Source organism: Vulpes lagopus, chromosome 12 (genome assembly GCF_018345385.1).
Source record: "Vulpes lagopus strain Blue_001 chromosome 12, ASM1834538v1, whole genome shotgun sequence".
Lineage (NCBI taxonomy): Eukaryota > Metazoa > Chordata > Mammalia > Carnivora > Canidae > Vulpes > Vulpes lagopus.
The window spans coordinates 16,794,111-16,813,763 of NC_054835.1; the positions used below are offsets into that span (position 1 = coordinate 16,794,111).

The 19,653-nt window shown below is 47.3% G+C and overlaps 1 protein-coding gene across 2 annotated transcripts in view; it reads right to left on the minus strand.

The window, feature by feature from the left end:
* The window catches only part of ABR (ABR activator of RhoGEF and GTPase), a 187,612-nt gene extending 169,010 nt beyond the window's left edge, over window positions 1-18,602 (minus strand). The window contains exon 1 of one of the 2 annotated variants that reach the window (XM_041723785.1): window positions 17,403-18,602. In XM_041723785.1, coding sequence (XP_041579719.1) covers window positions 17,403-18,462 — 1,060 coding nt within the window. In that variant the 5' untranslated portion in view covers window positions 18,463-18,602. The remainder of the gene's footprint in view (window positions 1-17,402) is intronic. The other variant, XM_041723784.1, reaches the window with a different exon arrangement.
* Between the last annotated feature and the right edge of the window lie 1,051 nt (window positions 18,603-19,653).

Sequence of the window (19,653 nt, forward strand, 5' to 3'; positions counted from 1 at the left end):
TCTCTCTCTCTGTGTCTCTCATGATTAAATAAATAAATCTTTAAAAAAACAAAGCCAGGCTCTTAACTATTACTTGGCACACAGTACCAGTCCATCTAACTTACTGGTATTCACAAAGTTTAGGCCTGAAAAACCTCTAGTCCAATCATCTTTTTTCAGGTGAGGAGATGTAGCCCAGAGAGATTAAGAATTAGTGGTTTGGTTGGTAAAGCATGCAACTCTTTTTTTTTTTTTTTTAAACTTTATTTTTTTAATTTTTTTTTAATTTATGATAGTCACGCAGAGAGAGAGAGAGAGAGGCAGAGACACAGGCAGAGGGAGAAGCAGGGTCCATGCACCGGGAGCCTGACGTGGGACTCGATCCCGGGTCTCCAGGATCGCGCCCCCGGCCAAAGGCAAGCGCCAAACCGCTGCGCCACCCAGGGATCCCAGCATGCAACTCTTGATCTTGGTGTTGTAAGTTCGAGCCCCATGATGGGTACAGAGTTCACTTTAAAAAAAAAAAGAGGGGTGCTTGAGTGGCTCAGACAGTTAAGAATCTGCCTTCTGCTCAGGTCATGATCTGGGGGTCCGGGAATTAATAAGCCCATCTCCGTTGGGCTCTCTGCTCAGCGAGCAATCTGCTTCTCCCTCTGCCCCTCCCCTGTTCATGCTCTCTCTTTCTCTCACAAATAAATAAAATCTTAAAAAAAAAAAAAAGAATTAGTGGTGGGTTTTACTAGAGTAACATTGGCCCCAAAAAGAGCTGGGTTCCAATCCTAGCTCTGTCCTTTATTAGCCATGTGACTTCGGCAAGTGACTCAATGTTTCCAGACTTATTAGTATAGTACAGAAGTAATAATACTCAGTCTCATGGACAGTAAAGTATGTGTGTACATATACTTCTAATAAACACTCAGTATGGCAAAGCCATTTCATTATAGTCAGGTGGTCCCCAAATTACAGATTGATAATTTCAAACTTCTGCTTACAAATCTGTTCTTTAGGGATCCCTGGGTGGCGCAGCGGTTTGGCGCCTGCCTTTGGCCCAGGGCGCGATCCCGGAGACCCCGGATCGAATCCCACGTCGGGCTCCCGGTGCATGGAGCCTGCTTCTCCCTCTGCCTGTGTCTCTGCCTCTCTCTGTGACTATAATAAATAATAAATAAAATAAAATAAAAATTTTTTAAAAAAACAAATCTGTTCTTTATGATTTGAAATAATGTGTAAGTGGTAAGTAGGTTGCCAGAATTGGCCCCTAAAGTCTAATAAACAAAGATTTTGGAAAATTATACTGTACTTCTAAAACTTTTCTGGTTGGCACTCTTCTTGTGCAAAATCCCAAGGAAATCACATTTATCAAAGATCTGAGCGATTAGACATTTAGGCCTTCTACTCTCACAAATAAAGTTAATCTACTACCAGATCAGTGGAGAAGATAGGTTTTGTTTGTTTTTAAGATCTTATTTATTTATTTGACAGAGAAAGAGCACAAACGGGGGGTGGCAAGCAGAGAGAGAGGGAGAAGCAGATTCCCCATTGAGTAGGGAGCCCAACAAGGGACTCGAACCCAGGACTCTGGAATCATTACCTGAACCAAAGGCAGATGCTTAACTGACTAAGCCCCCCAGGCGCTCATGGTTTTTAATTCTAATATCCTTTTCACTATGTAGTGATTTCATGATTCTGTACCTGGAACTATGGACCATGCTGTGATGCCATGTTTGGTCCTTTGGCACAAACATCAAGATTGGTGATTGCATTTGGTTTCATTTTGGGGTTCCTATTTTTAGTTGCTGTAGCTGGTTGTTTATCAGGACATGCTCATGTGACCAGCACCCAGTAATAGTTTCAAACCTTAAGACTCAAACAGACTTCACTGGAAGTAGATATTCTACGCATGTCTTTGTAGTTTGCTTTTAGAGAGATAGCACTCCTACATGGCCTCAGACAGGGAAAGACATCAAAGCCTATGCTGGACCTCTCCTGTGTCTGTTGATACATATATTTTTCTTGCTGCTTTTTGCTCTGTATCCTCTGTAAAAAAAATCTTAGCCATGAGTCTAATCTGCTAGTGAGGTTTATATACTCTTCTAGCAAATCCTTCAATAAAACAATGGTAAAACAAATTGAGCCATTTCTGACATTGTTTTTCACATTTCTGAGACCGACTCTCTCATATATATCTACAAACAGCTACGGTTACCATTTGGTCTTAGTGAGAAGGGAACTTAGAAGTTTGTTTTGTTTTTTAAAGATTTTATTTATTTATTTGTTTGTTTATTTGAGAGAGAAAGAGAGAGAGCAAGAGAGCACAAGGAGGGAGAGCTGAAGAAGGAGACGGAGAAGTAGATTTCTCCACTGAGCAGGGAGCCTGACACAGGGCTCAATCCCAGGACCCTGAGATCATAACCTGAGCTGAAGGCAGACACCCAACAGACTGAGCCACCCAGGTGCCTCTGTTTTGTTTTGTTTTAATGCAGATTCAGGTTGGGCCTGAGATCCTGCATTTCTTTCTTTCTTCTCCTTTTTTTTTCTACTCTTTTTTTTTTTTTAAAGAGGCTCCAAGCCCAACACGAGGCTTGAACTCATGACCTTGACATCAAGAGTCACATGCTCTACTGGTTGAGCTGATTGAGCCAGCCAGGTACTCAGCAGTACCTGAGCCAGGTGCCCTAGAAACTTAGAGGTTTTGAGGAAAATACTTTGATTTCTGAAGCTCCAAACAGCCATTCTTCTTTATGAATTTACATCAGATATTTGTATCAGTCAGGATAACCTAGGTAATGTTGCAATAACAAAGAGCACCAAACATTTCAGTGGCTGAAAATAAAAACAGTTTGTTTTTCACTCTAGTACATGTCTATTAAGGATTAACTGGGAGCTCTGCTGTGTTTTGCCATCCCACTAGGACCCACACTGACTGAACAATCACTATCTAAATCACACTGTACATTTCAGCAGCAAAGGGAAAAGAGGTCTCATAACAGCATTAAATGCTCTAATGCGGAAGTTGCACATATCACTTCTATTCAAACACACTGGTTAGAACTAGGCAATGGTCCCTACCTAATTTCAAGGGAACCAGGAATGTAATCCTACTTACCATGTTCCTGGAAAGCAAGGGGGAATCAAAGTACTTAGTTTAACTGTCCTAAGGACTAGCACAGGTCTCCATTAGTTGGGGAGGGCCTAGTTAGCCGAGTTTGAAGTATTATCCTTTTTCTGTATCATCCACCTTTAGGACACAGCACGCTCCCATGAGGAAAAGGGGCACATGGGGATGCCTGGGTGGCTCAGTGGTTGAGTATCTGCCTTCAGCTCAAGGCATGATCCCAGGGTTCTGAGATCAAGTCCTGCATCAGGCCCGCCATGGGGAGCCTGCTTCTCCCTCTGCCTATGTCTCTGCCTCTCTCTCTCTCTGTCTCTAATGAATAAATAAATAAAATCTTAAAAAAAAAAAGGAAAAGAGGCACAATGTGGCAGATTCTGAACTGGTGAGCAGACAAACAGGGTAGTAAGGTAGAAGGTCACATGTCAAAGTCTTCTTGGGGGCAGACAAAGCTTGAAAATAACTTCAGGAAGAAAAACCACAGCCCTGAGAATAATGGTTCTAGAATATATCTTATCAATTGGTCCTTCTGGACCCCCAGAAAAGAGAAGGGACAGAGAGGATGAAGATAAAAGCAAAGAAGGGGTGCCTGGGTGGCTCAGTCAGTTAAACATTTGACTCTTGATTTAGGCTCAGGTCGTGATCTCAGGGTCATGAGATGAAGCCCTGTGTCCTGGGCTCTGTGGGGAATCTGCCTGAGATTCTCTCCCTCTCCCTCTGTCTCTCCTCCTATTTGCATTTGCACAAGTGCACACATTCTCTCTCTCTCTCTAAAAATAAATAAATAAATCTAAAAGAAAAAAAAGTAAGAGGAGGAGAAAAAAGTAAAAGCTCTTTAAATGCTTAGCAACCCCAACAGTCTGCTCAGGTAGTCTAAATCCCACAGAATTCTTGAAAATGCAATAATTCTTTTATTTGTTTAATAAATACAATACACCAGCATTGTGCTAGGGTCAGGAAGACCAGAATTTTAAAAAGTAGTCCCTTGGGGATCCCTGGGTGGCTCAGAGGTTTAGTGCCTGCCTTCAGCCCAGGGTGTGATCCTGGAGTCACGGGATATTGTCCCATGTCGGGCTTATGCATGGAGCCTGCTTTTCCCTCTGCCCCCCTCTCTCTCTGTCTCTCATGAATAAATAAATAAAATCTTTTTAAAAAAAAGTCCTTTTCTAACATACATACACTTTAAGGGTTTAGAATCCAGTGGGGGGGGGGGGCAGCCTGGGTGGCTCAGTGGTTTAGTGCCACCTTCAGTCCAAGGTGTGATCTTGGAGACTCAGGATCAAGTCCCACGTCAGGTTCCCTGCATGGAGCCTGCTTGTGTCTCTGCCTCTCTCTTTCTCTCTGTGTCTCTCATGAATAAATCAATCTTAAAAAAAAAAAAATCCAGTGGGGGAAGACAGAGAGGCAAACCTTTTTAAACCAAATTATAATTGCTCAAAAGAGTGAAATGTGCAAAGTGCGGGGAAGAACTATGTGGCTAGCACTAGGCTGGTTTTCCAAAAGCCAACCACAGTCTCTTTCTCTCTTTAAGGATCTTTACAACAGAGGCTGAAGAGCTGAAATCCCTAATCCCAAGCCCTCCTTGCAGCTAAGGATAGCCATGTAATGTTGACCAATAGCATGAAGGCAGCAGTTGCTAGGTAGGACTTGGGGGGAAAGCTTTTTAAAGCAACAGCCAGTATGATCACTATAGTCCTTTGCACTCTACTCCCTTTCTGAAACATGAGCACACATCTCGTGATGCAGCAGATTTTTTTTAACTGTGAGACAACAACCAAGAAGACAAACACTTCTCTGCTCCATAATGGGGAAAGTCTGGGCCCCTGAGTGTACTGCTGAGCCATCCCAGAAAGCTTGCCTCTGGGGTTCTTAGACTGGAGGAAAACAAATCTGTACCTGGTCAAGTCACTGCAGTAGTCTCTATTGCTGTTAACAAATCATCACAAGTTTTGTGGCTTAAAACAATACCAATTAATTATCTATTAAGAGAGAAATCTGACAGGGTCTGTCACTGGGCTAAAATCAAAGTGCAGGGCTGGGTTCCTTTCCAGAGGCTCTGGAAGATAATTAGTTTCCTTGCTTTTTCCAGCTTCTAGAGGCTGCTCATAATGCTTGACTCAGGCCCCATTCCTTCTTCAAAGCTGGCAACAGTGGGTTGAGTCCTTATGTCACTGCATCACTCTGATCTATCTCCTTCTTCCAGTTTTTTTTTTTTTAAGATTTTAATTTATTGGGGCAGCCCTGGTGGCTCAGTGCTTTAGTGCTGCCTTCAGCCTAGGGCATGATCCTAGAGACCCAGGATTGAGTCCCACGTCAGGCTCCTGCATGGAGCTTGCTTCTCCCTCTGCCTGTGTCTCTGCCTCTCCTCTCTTGTGTCTCTCATGAATAAATAAATTCTTTAAAAATATTTTTTAATTTATTTATTCATAAGCGACACAGTGGGGGGACAGAGATATAGACAGAGGGAGAAGCAGGATCCCCGCAGGGAGCCTGATGTGGGGCTCAAATCCCAGAATCCTGGGATCACGACCTGAGCCAAAGGCAGATGCTCAATGACTGAGCCACCCAGACATCCCTCCTTCTTCCATTTTTAAGACCTATATTACTACATTGGGCCCACCTGGATAATTCAGAATCATCTGTTTCAAGGTCCTTTTTTTTTTTTTTTTTTTTTTGAGAGAGAGAGACGGAGTATTCCTGAACAGTGGGAGGGGCAGTCAAACATTTCATGCTTGCTGAGTGCAGAGCCAGATCTAGGGCTCAATCCCATGACCCTGAGATCACAGCGATCCAGTTAAGGACCTTGAGGGGCACCTCAGTGATTCAATTGGTTAAACGTCTGACTCCTGATTTCAGCTAAGACGTTTAACCAACTGAACCACTGAGGTGCCCCTCAAGGTCCTTAATTGGATCACATCTGCAAAGTTCCTTTTGCCATGTAAGATAATATAAGTTCCAGTGATTGGGACGTGGATGACTTTGGGGACCATTATTCTGCATGCCACAGCCATTATGGCAGCTTTCTCTGCAGCCAAATGCAGTCCTAACTGACACCCAGCTCTTGGGTCTACCTAGGAAAGCAGGGGAGGCTTTACAAATGAAGTAGCCTCCTAGCTGAGACCTGAGGGATGAACAGTAATTTGTCACATAAACAAATATGGAAGGGGCATTCCAGGGAAAGGGTATAGCACATGCAGAGGAATAAGTACACAAGATATGTTTGGAAATTACAAGCAGCTCAGTATTGCTAGAGCATAAAGTGTATGCACATATGGACAGTGATGAGGGTGGGCTGGAGCACAAACGGCTGGGTACATGTGTATCTTAGAAGCTCCGAGTTTACTTTATAGGTGGCAGAGAGTCATTGAAGAATGCAAGCAGGGGGCACATAATTACATTTAGGGGCAAGAGCAATCCCTTTGGCTTTAGCGTGGAAGATAACCAGGGGCTGGAGTAGAAAGGCTGAGGCTGTAGGCAGAACAATAGGTTATTGCAGTGGTTTACATCAGGGGCAATGAAATGAAAGCCCAGGTATTCATGAACATTGTTTGAGCACCTCCTCTATGTGCTGTGACATTCTGGGGCTACAAGGACAAATCAGACCCAGGTCAGAATAAGAGTGCCTCTCACCACACCAACCACAGTCCCAGGGCAAGAGTGATGGGTGCTCGTGAACTTAGGTTTGGGATGTTCTGCTCCCCTACCCCAAGTCCAGAAAACACAGACAGGGTGGGGTGCAGCCCAGAGAACGCAAAGGGGCACCAGGACCATCACAATGATGGGAAAGCAAATGAAGAATTGGATGGTCCTTTCCTGCACATATCTCACCCAAACAAGCTTGATGTGCCCCCACAAATCTGGTCTAGTTATATTTTTTGAGATTTTATTTATTTATTCATGAGAGACACAGAAAGAGAGAAGCAGAGACACAGGCAGAGGGAGAAGCAGCCTCCCTGAGGGGAGCCCGATGTGGGACTCGATCCCAGAACCCCGGGATCACGCCCTGAGCCGAAGGCAGATACTTAACCGCTGAGCCACCCAGGCATCCCTGGCCTAGTTATTTTAAATCACTGCATGTGGTGATTTAGAAGAGGAAATGGTGTGGTCACAGGAGAAGCCTAGAATTCACTGTCCTCCACTCCCCCCACCCCCACTGCTGATGGAAATGGTCTGAAATTAGAGACGGGGGATGGTTGCACAAGTCTGTGAATATACTAAAACCTCAAGACTGGGGGCCTCTGGGTGGCTCAGTCAGTTAAGCATCTACCTTCAGCCCAGGTCATGATCCCAGGATTCTGGGATCAAGCTGGCATTGGGCTCCCTGCTTGGTGGGGAGCCTGCTTCTCCCCATCCCTCTGCCACTCCTCCTGCTTGTGCTCTCTCTCTCTCTCTCATTCTTTCTCTCTCAAATAAATAAATCTTTAAAAAAGAAATAAACCAAAAACCTCATGGCCGTATACTTTATTTATTTATTATTTATTTTTTAAGATTTTATTTATTTATTCATGAGAGAAACACAGAGAGAGAGGCAGAGACACAGGCAGAGGGAGAAGCAGGCTCCATGCAGGGAGCCCAACATGGGACTCGATCTCTGGTCTCCAGGATCACGCCCTGAGCTGAAGGTAGCGTTAAACCACTGAGCCACCCGGGCTGCCCAGACCGTGTACTTTAAAAGGGTGAGTTTTATACTATGTGAATTACCTCTCAGTAAAAAATAATGAATTTTTTAAACAGGAGAGCAAATAACCCAGCGCTGAGCCCTAAGGGAACCTGGGCTTGTTAGATAACTGGTTAGAGCCTCAGTGTGCTCATCTGCAAAATGAGAAGAGTGGTATTCACAGGAGGATTATACACAATCATGCAGGTTAAACACTTAACATAGTGCTTTGAACGTAGTAGTTGCTAAATATATTCAAGTTCGCCTAAGTGCCAATAAAAATTTTAAAACAATCATTTTCTCAGCAGCCACAAGATGTGACATAAGCTCTAGGCAAGCTCCCTTCAGACAGTCTCGTCTCAGGCAGACTAGAGCAAGGATCAAACGGGAAGACAGCAACGTGAACCAGAGCCCACGCTCACTGCAGAAAGACTGCAGATTTACTCTGCAGCTAAGCAGTGCAGAAATAACAGGCGAGATTCGCATGGTGTAAATACAGCTACGCAGAGCGGTGGTAAAGAAAGTCAGATAGGCAGAGATTTCCGCTTATAATTCTAGCTTGGTATACAAACAAGTCCAGTTTCCAAAATAGCCTAAGTCTTCCCTAACACCTGGACAAGTGTAGCATGTGGCTACAGCGCAGCCCTGATGTTTAGAGATGTCCCATGCCTCACTCTCCTTATTCTGGCTCCTCAAAACCACAATGAGACAAAAACAAGCCTTACACAACCAGAATTTGCTAGCATAGTACCAAGGCAGGGGATTTACATTTTCACTGTAATTCCCATTTGTGACATTCCAAAATCAACCAGGTACTTATCAAGCACCTACCACATGCCCAGACCTGCGAAGGATACTGTGAGGGAGAAAAAGAAGCATAAGCCATGGTCCTGCTCTCAAGGAGCCAAGCTAACTTCTGAGTTTGAAAGGAACACTTCACAGTAAACATATAAAAGGCATTGTGCCTTGCACAGAGCAGTGGTTCAGTCATCATTTGTTCTTTGGGTCAATGAATTAATAGAGGGCACAATAATAAGACAATTGTGTGAGTGTGGGGCTCACTCTAAGAACCACAAGATGGGTTGGAGTAGCTGGAAAAGGCTTGTGCCAGAGGCTGCTAGCTGCCTACTCAATATCAATTCTTCCATTTTTCCTTGTAACAGAGCCCCTATTTTATTTGAGGTGGCCATGTGCCCAGATAAAATACTACATTTCCCAGCTTCCCTTGTAGCTAGAGGTGGCTAATGAGATCTAAACAGAAATTGTTAGGAGCAGCTTCCAGGAAAGGGCCTTAAAAGGCAGACCAACAACTGCTACTCACTCCTGTGTCCTTCCTCTCTTTCTTCTAATTCTCCTCTGAAACTTGAGTGTGATGGCTGGATTTCCAGCAGATATTTTGGATCATGAGGCAACCTTAAAGCAGAAAAGCACGAATACAAAAGAAGCCCAAATTCTTGATGATCACGGAGTCACCATCCTCTCCCTGGACTGCTTACTTCTGACATCCTTTTACTTGAGAGGGAAATAAACCTCTATCTGGCTTACACTACTTTTGGGGGGTTTTGTTATATACAGCAAACCTGTATTGTAACTAACACAAGTTTCCATGAAAAAGCCAGCCATTAAAGGAAGAGTTGGCTTTGTGACTGGGTAGATGGGGATAGGAGGGCATCTTGAATGCCAGAAAGAACACAGGAAAAGACTGGCAGGAATGAGCATTGACTGAAAGAAAGTGGGTAGAAAGTAGGAAATAGAGAAGCCAGGTGATAGTTTTATAGATGTCATGGAAAACAGGGATTGATGGGGGAAGGACTAGGGACCACAAAGGAACAAGAAAGCTTGGGGCACCTGGGTGGTTCAGTTGGTTGGGTGTCCAACTCTTGGTTCCAGTTCAGGTCATGATCCCGGTGTCATGAGATCTAGCCTCATGGCTAGCTTTCACTCAGCAGGAAGTCAGCTTCTCTCCTTTTTTTTCTCTCTCTGCTCCTCCCCTCCCCATGCATTCTTTCCCCCTCTCTCCAAAATAAATAGCTAAATCTTTTTTTTTTTTTTTTTTTAATTTTTTTTAATTTTTATTTATTTATTATAGTTACAGAGAGACAGAGAGGCAGAGACAGAAACAGGCTCCATGCAGCGGGAGCCCGATGTGGGATTCGATCCCAGGTCTCCAGGATCGCGCCCTGGGCCAAAGGCAAGCGCCAAACCACTGCGCCACCCAGGGATCCCCTAAATAGCTAAATCTTTAAAAAAAAAAAAAAAAAAAAAAGAGGAAGAAGAAAGCTTGTCTTCCTCCAAAGGAGTAAAACACCAATAGACCTGGAGGGAGTAAGAAAGAAGAGAAAGAGGGAGAAGAAGAGACTTGGGGACCTTCATTATATGAGGAGACAGGAGTGTGAGCTATGGCCTAGACTTAGAACAATAATAACACCACCATCTAAGCTTTATTAAATGCTTATGTGCCTGGCTCTGTGCTATGCACTCTCCTCACACTCATCTCATTTAGACTTCACAACATGTCTATGACATGGTCCTATCATCACCCACGTTTGGCAGACAAGCAACCTGGAGCTTAGAGACAGTAAGCAACTTATCCAATATAAGCCTCACAACCTTGTAGGCTGGCGCACATCAACCCCGTTTTTCAGATGAGGAATGTGTACCATTATGTCAAAGCCAGGAAAATATGTCAAGATCCTGATTTTCAAACATAAAGATCCAGAGCCAAGTACAGAGCCAATTGCTTTGTGAACAGCCTCTTAACCAGAAGAACAACAAATAGATGAGGAAGAGAAAAGTTTTTAAGTCTTGGTTGTATTTACTATGTGTAGAGGAGGAAGGATTTCTTAAACCCACCCACACCCCCTGGCTGGCTGGTAGAGTGCTCCTGAGGTGTAGATAGTGCTAAGATGGTGGGGGTGAGGGGTGGAGGGAAGTAAGCATTGAGAAACCAAGCAAATAGTGATGCAATGCCAACTTCAGTTACAAATGAATCACAGCCAACCGGCAAATCATGGGTCTCAGGTAGTGTTTTAATATCTCTCTGCACCAGGGAATGGGGGGAAAAATTACTCTATCACCACTAAGGCAGAAAACACAGTACTTTGAGTTAAGTTATTCAGATACATCCACCGAACACAAGGAATTCTTCCTAGAGCAAAAATCCTATTAGTCACTCACAGGAAGGGGAAAAAACCTATTAGGTTACAAACAATTTAGGTAACATGAGTACCTAATAGGAAATGCATTTCCTATGCAGATTAAAAATACAAAATGTGGGACACCTAGGTGGCTCAGCGTTTGAGCATCTGCCTTCAGCCCAGGGCGTGATCCTGGAGTCCTGGGATTGAGTCCCACATCGGGCTCCCTGCATGGAGCCTGCTTATCCCTCTGCCTGTGTCTCTGCCTCTCCCTCTGTGTGCCTTATGAATAAATAAAATCTTTAAAAATAAATAAATAAATAAAAATAAAAACACAAAATCTTTGGCACCTTGACAGAATCCAATGGCAGGACCTCCCAAGTACAGAAATCTGGAATTCTATAACTGGCCCAGGACAACACTAAATTAAAATTATAGCGTGTCATCTTTGTAAGACTGACCTGAGTTCAAGATGATTCCATCACGAGCTGTTTGACTCCAAGTATATTACTTTACTTCTCATAGCCTCAGCACTTTACCTATAAAATGGCAGTAGTAATTTCTACCCCCTGAGATGGCTGTAAGGCTAAATGAGGTGTCTTACTGCTCCCATTACCATGACTTTGACAGAACTTCTGTCTTTAGAGTTCTCTGCTTAAAATTCTAGTAAAGAGGGTGCCTGGGTGGCTCAGTGGTTGAGCATCTGCCTTCAGCTCAGGTCATGTGTGATCCTGGGGTCCTGGGATAGAGTCCCACATGGGGCTCCCCAAAGGGAACCTGCTTCTCAACCTGCCTTTGTCTCTACCTCTCTCTGTGTGTCTCTCAAGAATGAATAAATAAAATCTTTAAAAATTTTTTTAATTAAAAAAAAAGAAATGAAAAAAACTCTAGGAAAGAAAAGGCCATAGGAAAATGGAAAGAGCCTCATCCTGGCTCATAGGCCCAGCCTTGAGAGTCATAAGCATGTGACCTTGAGGTTACTTTTAGGTCTTCAGGGTTCTGTCTGGAAGAGGCAGGAGTGGACCTGCTCTAAGATCTCTTCCTGTTCTAGGCTCTTGAATGTCACTAAGATTCAGATGAATGGTCATTCACTGCAGGATTTCCCAAGCTACCTAATGGAAAGTTGTTTCTTTATCTAAAAATGTATGGTTTCTACCCCAGAAGCCAAAGAATCCGTAAGAACCATAGAGGCAGGTCACTGACTTTTGCAGTCTTGGCCCTTAACACAGACCTGGCATGACGTAAGACCTCAATAAATTTTTGTTGAGGGGAAGAGATGAATGGATTTCAAGGGCCAGCAAAAATAGAGACCACTTGTCCTCCACTGAGCGAGTTTAATCCAAGAAGAAAATGCTGCCAATTTAAAATACTAATGATATTTACTTTGTCATCTAAACTATAACCAGAATATCAGATGAATAGTTTACCAGTCAAGGGGATGCCTAACTCTGCAAAGCCACCTTTGGGCTTTGCTAGAAGAATGTACTTTGGTGCACAAGGAGTACAGATGTGGCACAGGGCATGCCACAGGGTACTGAAGGGATGCATAAGCCCTGAGAAGAAAATGTCACCCAACCTCTATGGCAGGAGTGACATGGAAGCATGTCAACTGATCAGGCCTCTGAATGTGGGCATATTGTTGTGTCTGCCCAGTGCCCAGCTGAAGAGGGCAGATCTAAAATCCAGCAGGTGGTTTGCTCACCTGGGAGGCCAAGTCCACACAGGAGCTCCATGGGTGGGCAGCAGCCCTGATGGTTGACCCCAGCAGCCGACGGGCTGGGGTCCACTAGGGACTTTAGCAATGAAGAAAATAATAATAATGCTCACAGACACAGGTATGCCCTTAATGGTCACTGTGTGCCAGGTACTTTGTTAAACTCTTTAAATATTTTATTGTATTTAATTTTCATAACTATCCTGAGAGGTAGGTGCTTAGGCAGTATTTGAGGCAGTATAGCTTAGAATTTGAAAAAAAGGACTCAAGAGTCAGACTGCTTGGATTCAAATCCCAAGTGCCACTTAGAAGCTGAGTGACCTCAGCCAGGGTTATGTAAGCTCTCTGGGCCTCACGATACTCAAATGTAAAATGGAAATTATAATAGTGCCTGTCTTATGAAGCTGTTGTAAAGTACAAATGAGTCTGTACATGTAAAATGCTTAAAACAGGTACTGACACAAAGCAAGCCCTCAGGAAGTTTAGCTATTCCTGTTATTCCTAGTTAATAGAGACTGAGGTGGCTTGCCCGTAGCCTCATACCTGGTAAGGGGCAGAGCCGGGGCACACAGGTCTGTCTTTAGAGCACCCACGATCCAACACAAGTAATTCTGGTTCTGCAACCCCCACCCCATTCATACCACCATCCTGATCCTTGTCAACAGGGCCTAGTCTTCCTTGGTACCAACCCAGGCTAACAGGTGCCAAAAGGAAGATACTAAAAAAACAGGGATTCTAACTTAAACTCTGGTTTGGCTACTACATGTAGAAACAGATAGATACAGATGTGTCTTTGTATGGGAATCTACCTCATAAGAGAAAATAAATGGTCCTTTTCCAAGGAGGGGGACATCTCTGCCTCTGGGCTTTTTTATGTGGCTCTCATGTAGCTCTTGAGACTCAAGACCTTGAGATTGCATGGCCCAATAAAACTCAACTTTCACTGAGGATCTCTGAATACAAATAAAGGGCATGACTGCTAATAGAGAAGGAGAAACATAAGAAACATGAGGGCCAATACAGCAAGAGGGCCTCATGAGCCAAGACTCAGCCCTGGGTCCTGCTCTGCTCCTGGAAGGTTCTAGAAAGAGCCAGAGCCAAGCTAGAAAAAACGCATGCATTATAGAAAACCAAACCATCTGTGATTCAGAATGGTCTGGGAATAAGAATCTTTGAAGCACTGGGCACCTGGGTGGCTCAGCAATGGAGCGTCTGCCTTCAGCTTATGTGGTAATCCTGAGGTCCTGGGATGGAGTCCTGCATCAGGCTCCCCATAGGGAGTCTGCTTCTCTCTCAGCCTATGTCTCTGCCCCTCTCTCTCTGTGTCTTGCATGAATAAATAAATAAAATCTTTTAAAAAAGAAAAAGAATCTTTGAAGCATCAACTTAAAAGAAAATGACCTATAGTCATGGATAATTAACACTGTGGGTGCGGATTATGTGTCAAGATGTGTTCAAAGCCCTTCAGAAACAAAAATCCCCATTATTATTACTCGTATCAATGGTATGATGTAAGCAATGTTTATTAGTCTCATTTTACAGATGAAGTAACTAAGACACAGAAAATTCAAATAACTTCTCCCAAGTTCACACAGTCTAGCTTCAAAGCCCATAGTCTTTATCAGCATTTCCAAACCTTTTTGTCTAATCCACAGAAGAAATAGATTAGGACCCAGTATATACTCCTGCATGTATACATAATTGAAACAAAATTTTATTTATTTATTTATTTTTATTTTATTTATTTATTCATGAGAGACACAGAGACAGAGGCAGAGACACAGGCAGAGGGAGAAGCAGGTTCCCTGCAGGGACCCCGATGCAGGACCCGATCCCAAGACCCCGGGATCACGGCCTGAGCCAAAGACAGATGCTCAACCACTGAACCACCCAGGCGTCCCGAAACAAAGTTTTAAAACAGAAAATACCGGGATCCCTGGGTGGCGAAGCGGTTTGGCGCCTGCCTTTGGCCCAGGGCGCGATCCTGGAGACCTGGGATCGAATCCCACATCGGGCTCCCGGTGCATGGAGCCTGCTTCTCCCTCTGCCTGTGTCTCTGCCTCTCTCTCTCTCTCTGTGACTATCATAAATTAATAAAAATTAAAAAAAAAATTTTTTAAATAAAAAATAAAATAAAATAAAACAGAAAATACCATACCACAGACAATTCACTCCCATGTTTTCTCTTCTATTCCATTCCACTAAAAAATATATCATCCAAACATTTATGTAAAACCTAATATGTATTAGACACTTCTAGGTTTTGAGGTTATGTCAGTAGATGAAAAAGATAACAATCCTTGCTCTCTCGGAACTTGCATTTTACTGGAGAGAGAGTGAAAAAGATCAACATGCAAAATCATAGCATCTGAAGCAGTAATTTGGGGGATGGCTGAGTGGCTCAGCGGTTGAACGTCTGCCTTTGGCTCAGGGCCTGATCCCAGGGTCTGGGATGGAGTCCCGTGTCAGGCTCCCTGCAAGGAGCCTGCTTCTCCCTCTGCCTGTGTCTCTGCCTCCCTTTGTGTGTTTCTTATGAATAAATAAATACAAATCTTTAAAAAAAAAAAAGAAGAAGAAGAAGAAGCAGTAATTTGGTGAGTGCTATGGAGAAAAATAAACCAGGGATGGCCAAGAGCGGCCAAGGAAGGCCTCTTGATATTTTCATTCCCCACTACACTGATTTCATTAGACTATCACCCACATCATACCCGGCCACAGTGAAAAACTCTGCTATTAATCCCTCTACTCTAGTGACTCTGTATGTCTGAAGCTCTTTCTCCTAGACCGTGTGCACATGCACACATGCATGGGATTGTGTGCACAGGTGTATGCACGTATAGGCATGCATGTACGTGCGTGCACGCACGTGTGCATGTGCATGTCCACCTCCAGTCACTCCCTCAATGGGGAGGTTTTGGAGGTGTGGCCCTGACAAACAGCTGGGTTCCTTCCACAAGTCTGCCCTGCAGAGGGGTCCTGGAGTGAGGCCTAAAATACAGCCCAGGCACCACAAGCCATAGCCACAAAGTGCCAGACATGTGACCCCACCGGAGTCTTTTTAACCCAGAGGAATGAGAATCTTTTTATCATGGGTCCACTGAAAGGGGGCACCCTTTGTAATTCATTAGGCCAGAGAGAATGCTAATTCCTAATCTTCATCAAGATGTTCTTTGTGCTAGAATGCCCTCAGGGAGAGAAGAGACAGTACACAGAAATAAAAAGATCTCCCTGGGGAAAACCCAGTGCACTGGGCATACCTGAAGGGGTGATTGATGTGGGTCTCAGGGAAGATGGGATTGGAGCCAGCTCTGAGGCAGCTCTGGGCCACTTGGGTAGCTTCCATGGAGTATTTGGAACTTGGCACTAGAGTGAAATCTTCAGACTCTTTCCTTAAGTTAAAGGGGCACATAAAAATGTTACTAGCATGGACATCAAAAGCATTACCTATGGGAAAAGCAGCCAATCTCTGCTAATGAATAAGTGTAATTGATCACAACAGATGACTTGATGGACCTTCCAAATGTGCTTTTAGCAAAGTGGACAGTTTTTCATTCAAATGCAAACTCACCCAGATAAGATCTAATAATGGAGATTTTGGAACAATCCCAGCATCAGTGATTTCTTTTTTTTTTTTTTTTTCTCCTTCACTGAGCAAGAAGGCATCTTATGTTCCTGATCACAGCCTGACCCAACAAGACATCAATTTATGCTTTCCCAGTGACTGAGTAGACACTGACAGTTCCAGGGGCAGCAAAGGAGCAATGACAGGTGATCCTCCCATCCATATCTGTCCTTTCCTCCTTAGCCCCATTCCTACTCCCTGACCTATGAGGACTTGGGTGGCTAGGAGACATTCAGTTCAAAGCAATCATCCATTTATTCAAGAAATATTTAGTGAGCACTTACTATGTGCAAGGCACCATACTGACTGCCACAAGAGGACTCAAAGATGGCTAGGACCAGGTCCTGTCCTCAAAATAGTGGCCAAATGTGAGGAGAAACAACAAATGACAAGAAGGCTCGAGTAGAGGTCTCAGTGCACTTCAACAAGCACTTAATCTTTTGGAGCTTAAGCTTTCTCCTTTGTCAAACGAAGATATCGCACTAGACATGATCTCTGGGCACTAGGCCAGCTTGAAAACTATGGTTCTATGCCCTCCCCTTCCCACTCAGGCTCCTGGAAGCTGACAGATCAGATGCAGCCTTCTAGGAAGGGGGCAGCCAGCAAAGGGAGGGGGTAGTGAGGATTGTGTACCTTTCCCTGAATGTAAGGATGTTTCAGTTTGGCCAGAACACAAGATACAGGCTGGGGAAAGATGGAGAGAGAAGTCCAAAAATTAAGTGAAAGATTTAAACTTTCACATCAAGGAATCTGGGGGAAAAGGGGAACCACTGTAGTTTGTGCAGAGAATGGTACCATCATGTAGTGCAAAGGAATCTGACCGACCTGTGGAAGACCAGTTGGGGGGAGGGAAGGCGGTGATGTTTACAATAGAGCATAAGGGCTGAGGCCTGAAAAGAAAGGTTCCTCCCTGGTCTAGCCAAGCACACCATTCCATCACCCCCTGGCCCTCGCCATACTGACTATTTTCACAAACATCCTCGAGGAGAAATCATGTTGCACAATCTTAGTGGTTTTTTGTTTTTTTTTTTTTCAGTTCTACAAGTGATTTCAAGATAAACAGAAACATTTTATCTCCCTTCTTCCCAAGCGTCTGAGGTTCAACAGGATCAACAAGGTGAGCCAGGGAGGGGTGCAGGAAGGGGCCGGGAGCCCCCGGGACGCGCGAGGGGGGCGCCTACCTGCAGAGAAGCCGTCCTCGTGGTCCGAGCTGTTGTGGCTACAGTCACTGCCCCTCTCGGGAGAGCTGTGGCTGGGAGAGTCCCGCTCCGGCACCCGCAGGAACCTCTTGCGCCGCCACGGGGGGAGGTGCTCCCGAGCCCCGCGCCGGGGGCGCTCCTCGGCCGCCAGGGGCGAGCTCCGCCCGTCCTTGGCCTCCGCCTCCAGCTGCTCCAGGTCGCGGCTCCGGCGCTGCTGCTGCTGCTGCTGCCGCCGGCCCCCGTGGATCAGGTGCATCCAGCGATGGGGGCTGCCCGCCCGCGCCGGCTTCTCGGCCTCATCGCGGCCCCCGAGCCGGCACGGGGCCACGAGTAAGTGGCCGAGGACGAATTTCTCGTTCAAATCCACCATCTCGAAGTCGTGATCGCTGCTGTTGCCCCCATCATCCGCGACCGCGGCGTCCGGCTCGCCCTCCTCCGAGCCCCGCCCCGCGCGAGTCCCGGAGGACAACTCGTCTCCCCGGGCGCTGGGGACTGTGTCATCGTGGCCGGGGGGCGCGTGCTCCTCCTGGGGCCTGAAGAGCAGGCGCGGCTGCAACAGCTGCTGGTGGATGGCGGCGGTCAAGCTGCGCACCGCGCCCCCTGCCCCCGCGGGCCCCGGCCAGGAGTGAAGGTCCTGGCCCGCGCAAGGAGGGGTCTCGGCCGTGGCGGCCACCTCCGCGTCCCCGCGCCAGGGGCCTGGGGGTTCCGCGCCGCCGCCGGCCGCGCCGTCCCCGGTGCGCGCCGGCGGCGCCCGCTCCCGCCCGGCCGGCGCCGGCTCCTCGGCCCCAGCGCCCGGGCTGCCGCCGCGTCCGCGCTCCGGGCGCCCGCAGCCGACGTCCCGCTTCTCCCTGGCCAGGGCCGCTTGCAGGTAGGACACTTTGAACTTCTCCTCAGCCAACACCTGTTGCAGCCGCTTCAGGTTGAGTTTGCAGCGCTCCAGCTCCCGCTCCACGTCCAGCACCGAGTCCAGCCGCAGGACGGGCGCCTCCTCCCCGGGGAATTGGGCCCGCCAGTGCCGCTCAAAGTCCCGAGGGTCCCACATGGTGGCCGCCCCCTCGGGCCTCCGGGGCCCGGCTCGCCCGCGCGCAGCGGGCCGGGGCTGTGCCGGGCTCTTCCCGGAAGCCCTCGCGGGCGCAGTCGCCTGCCCTTCACTTCAGCCCTAGAAGAAAATAAGAGAAAAAAATAAAAGTTTTACCCCTTCCGCCCTTGTGCCTTTTTTTTTTTTTCCCCCTTCTTCTGGGTTTCGCCTCCTGACGTAAGCGGCCGCCCGCGGCGGGGGCGGGCGTCGGGAGCCCTGGGCCCGCCCTGGGCAGGACGCGCGAAGTCTGCGGCGCGCAGCTCCCGCCGCGGGGCGCGAGACCCGAGGGCTGCGGCTGCCGGAGAGCCGCGGCGGGGCGGGGGGCGGGCCGGGGGCGGGGCCTCGGGGGCGCCCCCGGAGCCGCGCGGCAGACGCTAGAAGCCGCCGGCGGGAGGCCGGGCTCGCACCTTCCCCGCCGCCGCCGCGCGCCGTCCGCGCGGGCTCCCTGCATCCGAGCGCGGGGCCGCGCGGCCGAGGGAGGCGGGAGCCCCGGCGAGGCAGCGGGCGGGGGCGCACCGGGCTCGCAGCCCGCCCTCCGCCGCCCGGCCGTGCGCAGCCTCGTCTGCCCGGAGTCGGCGCGGCGCCTCGCACCGGGAAGGAGGGGAAGGTGGGGGCGGCGGCGGGGAGAGGTGCGGCGCCGGCGGCCCGGGCAGGTGTCAGAGGGCGCGTCGCCGACCAGCGGGGTTGTGGTTCCCCAGGATTTATGGAGCGCCTTGAGCTACTGTGTCCAAGATCACAGAGCTGTTTAATTCAAAACCGGGGAGTGAACTTTGGTTTGTGCGAGCGCCTTTTAAAGCATTCTATTCTCTCCAGGGCTCCCTAGAGCTGTTCGGGCGGAGAAATGGGCAAGGGCGACAGCTTCAAGTGGTTCTGGCTGGAGCCCCCTGTGACTTCAAAGCTGAGAGTACCCGCGCCTGACAAACCATGGCAGCGGGAGCCATGGACACTTGGGCATCTAAGAGGGCCCTCCACTCCACCTCCTCGCTGTGACCTCACACGAGTCCCCTAGGGAGGAAAAGAAAGGAGGAGCTGGAGACAGGTGCCTGGGCTGGCACTGGCGGTGGAGCGAATGGGGGCGGGGGGGGCCTCCGGCCTCGCCTCCCCTCCGCACTCGGCTGCCACGCGTTGCCCTTCCTCTTGTCAGGATTTTAGGGA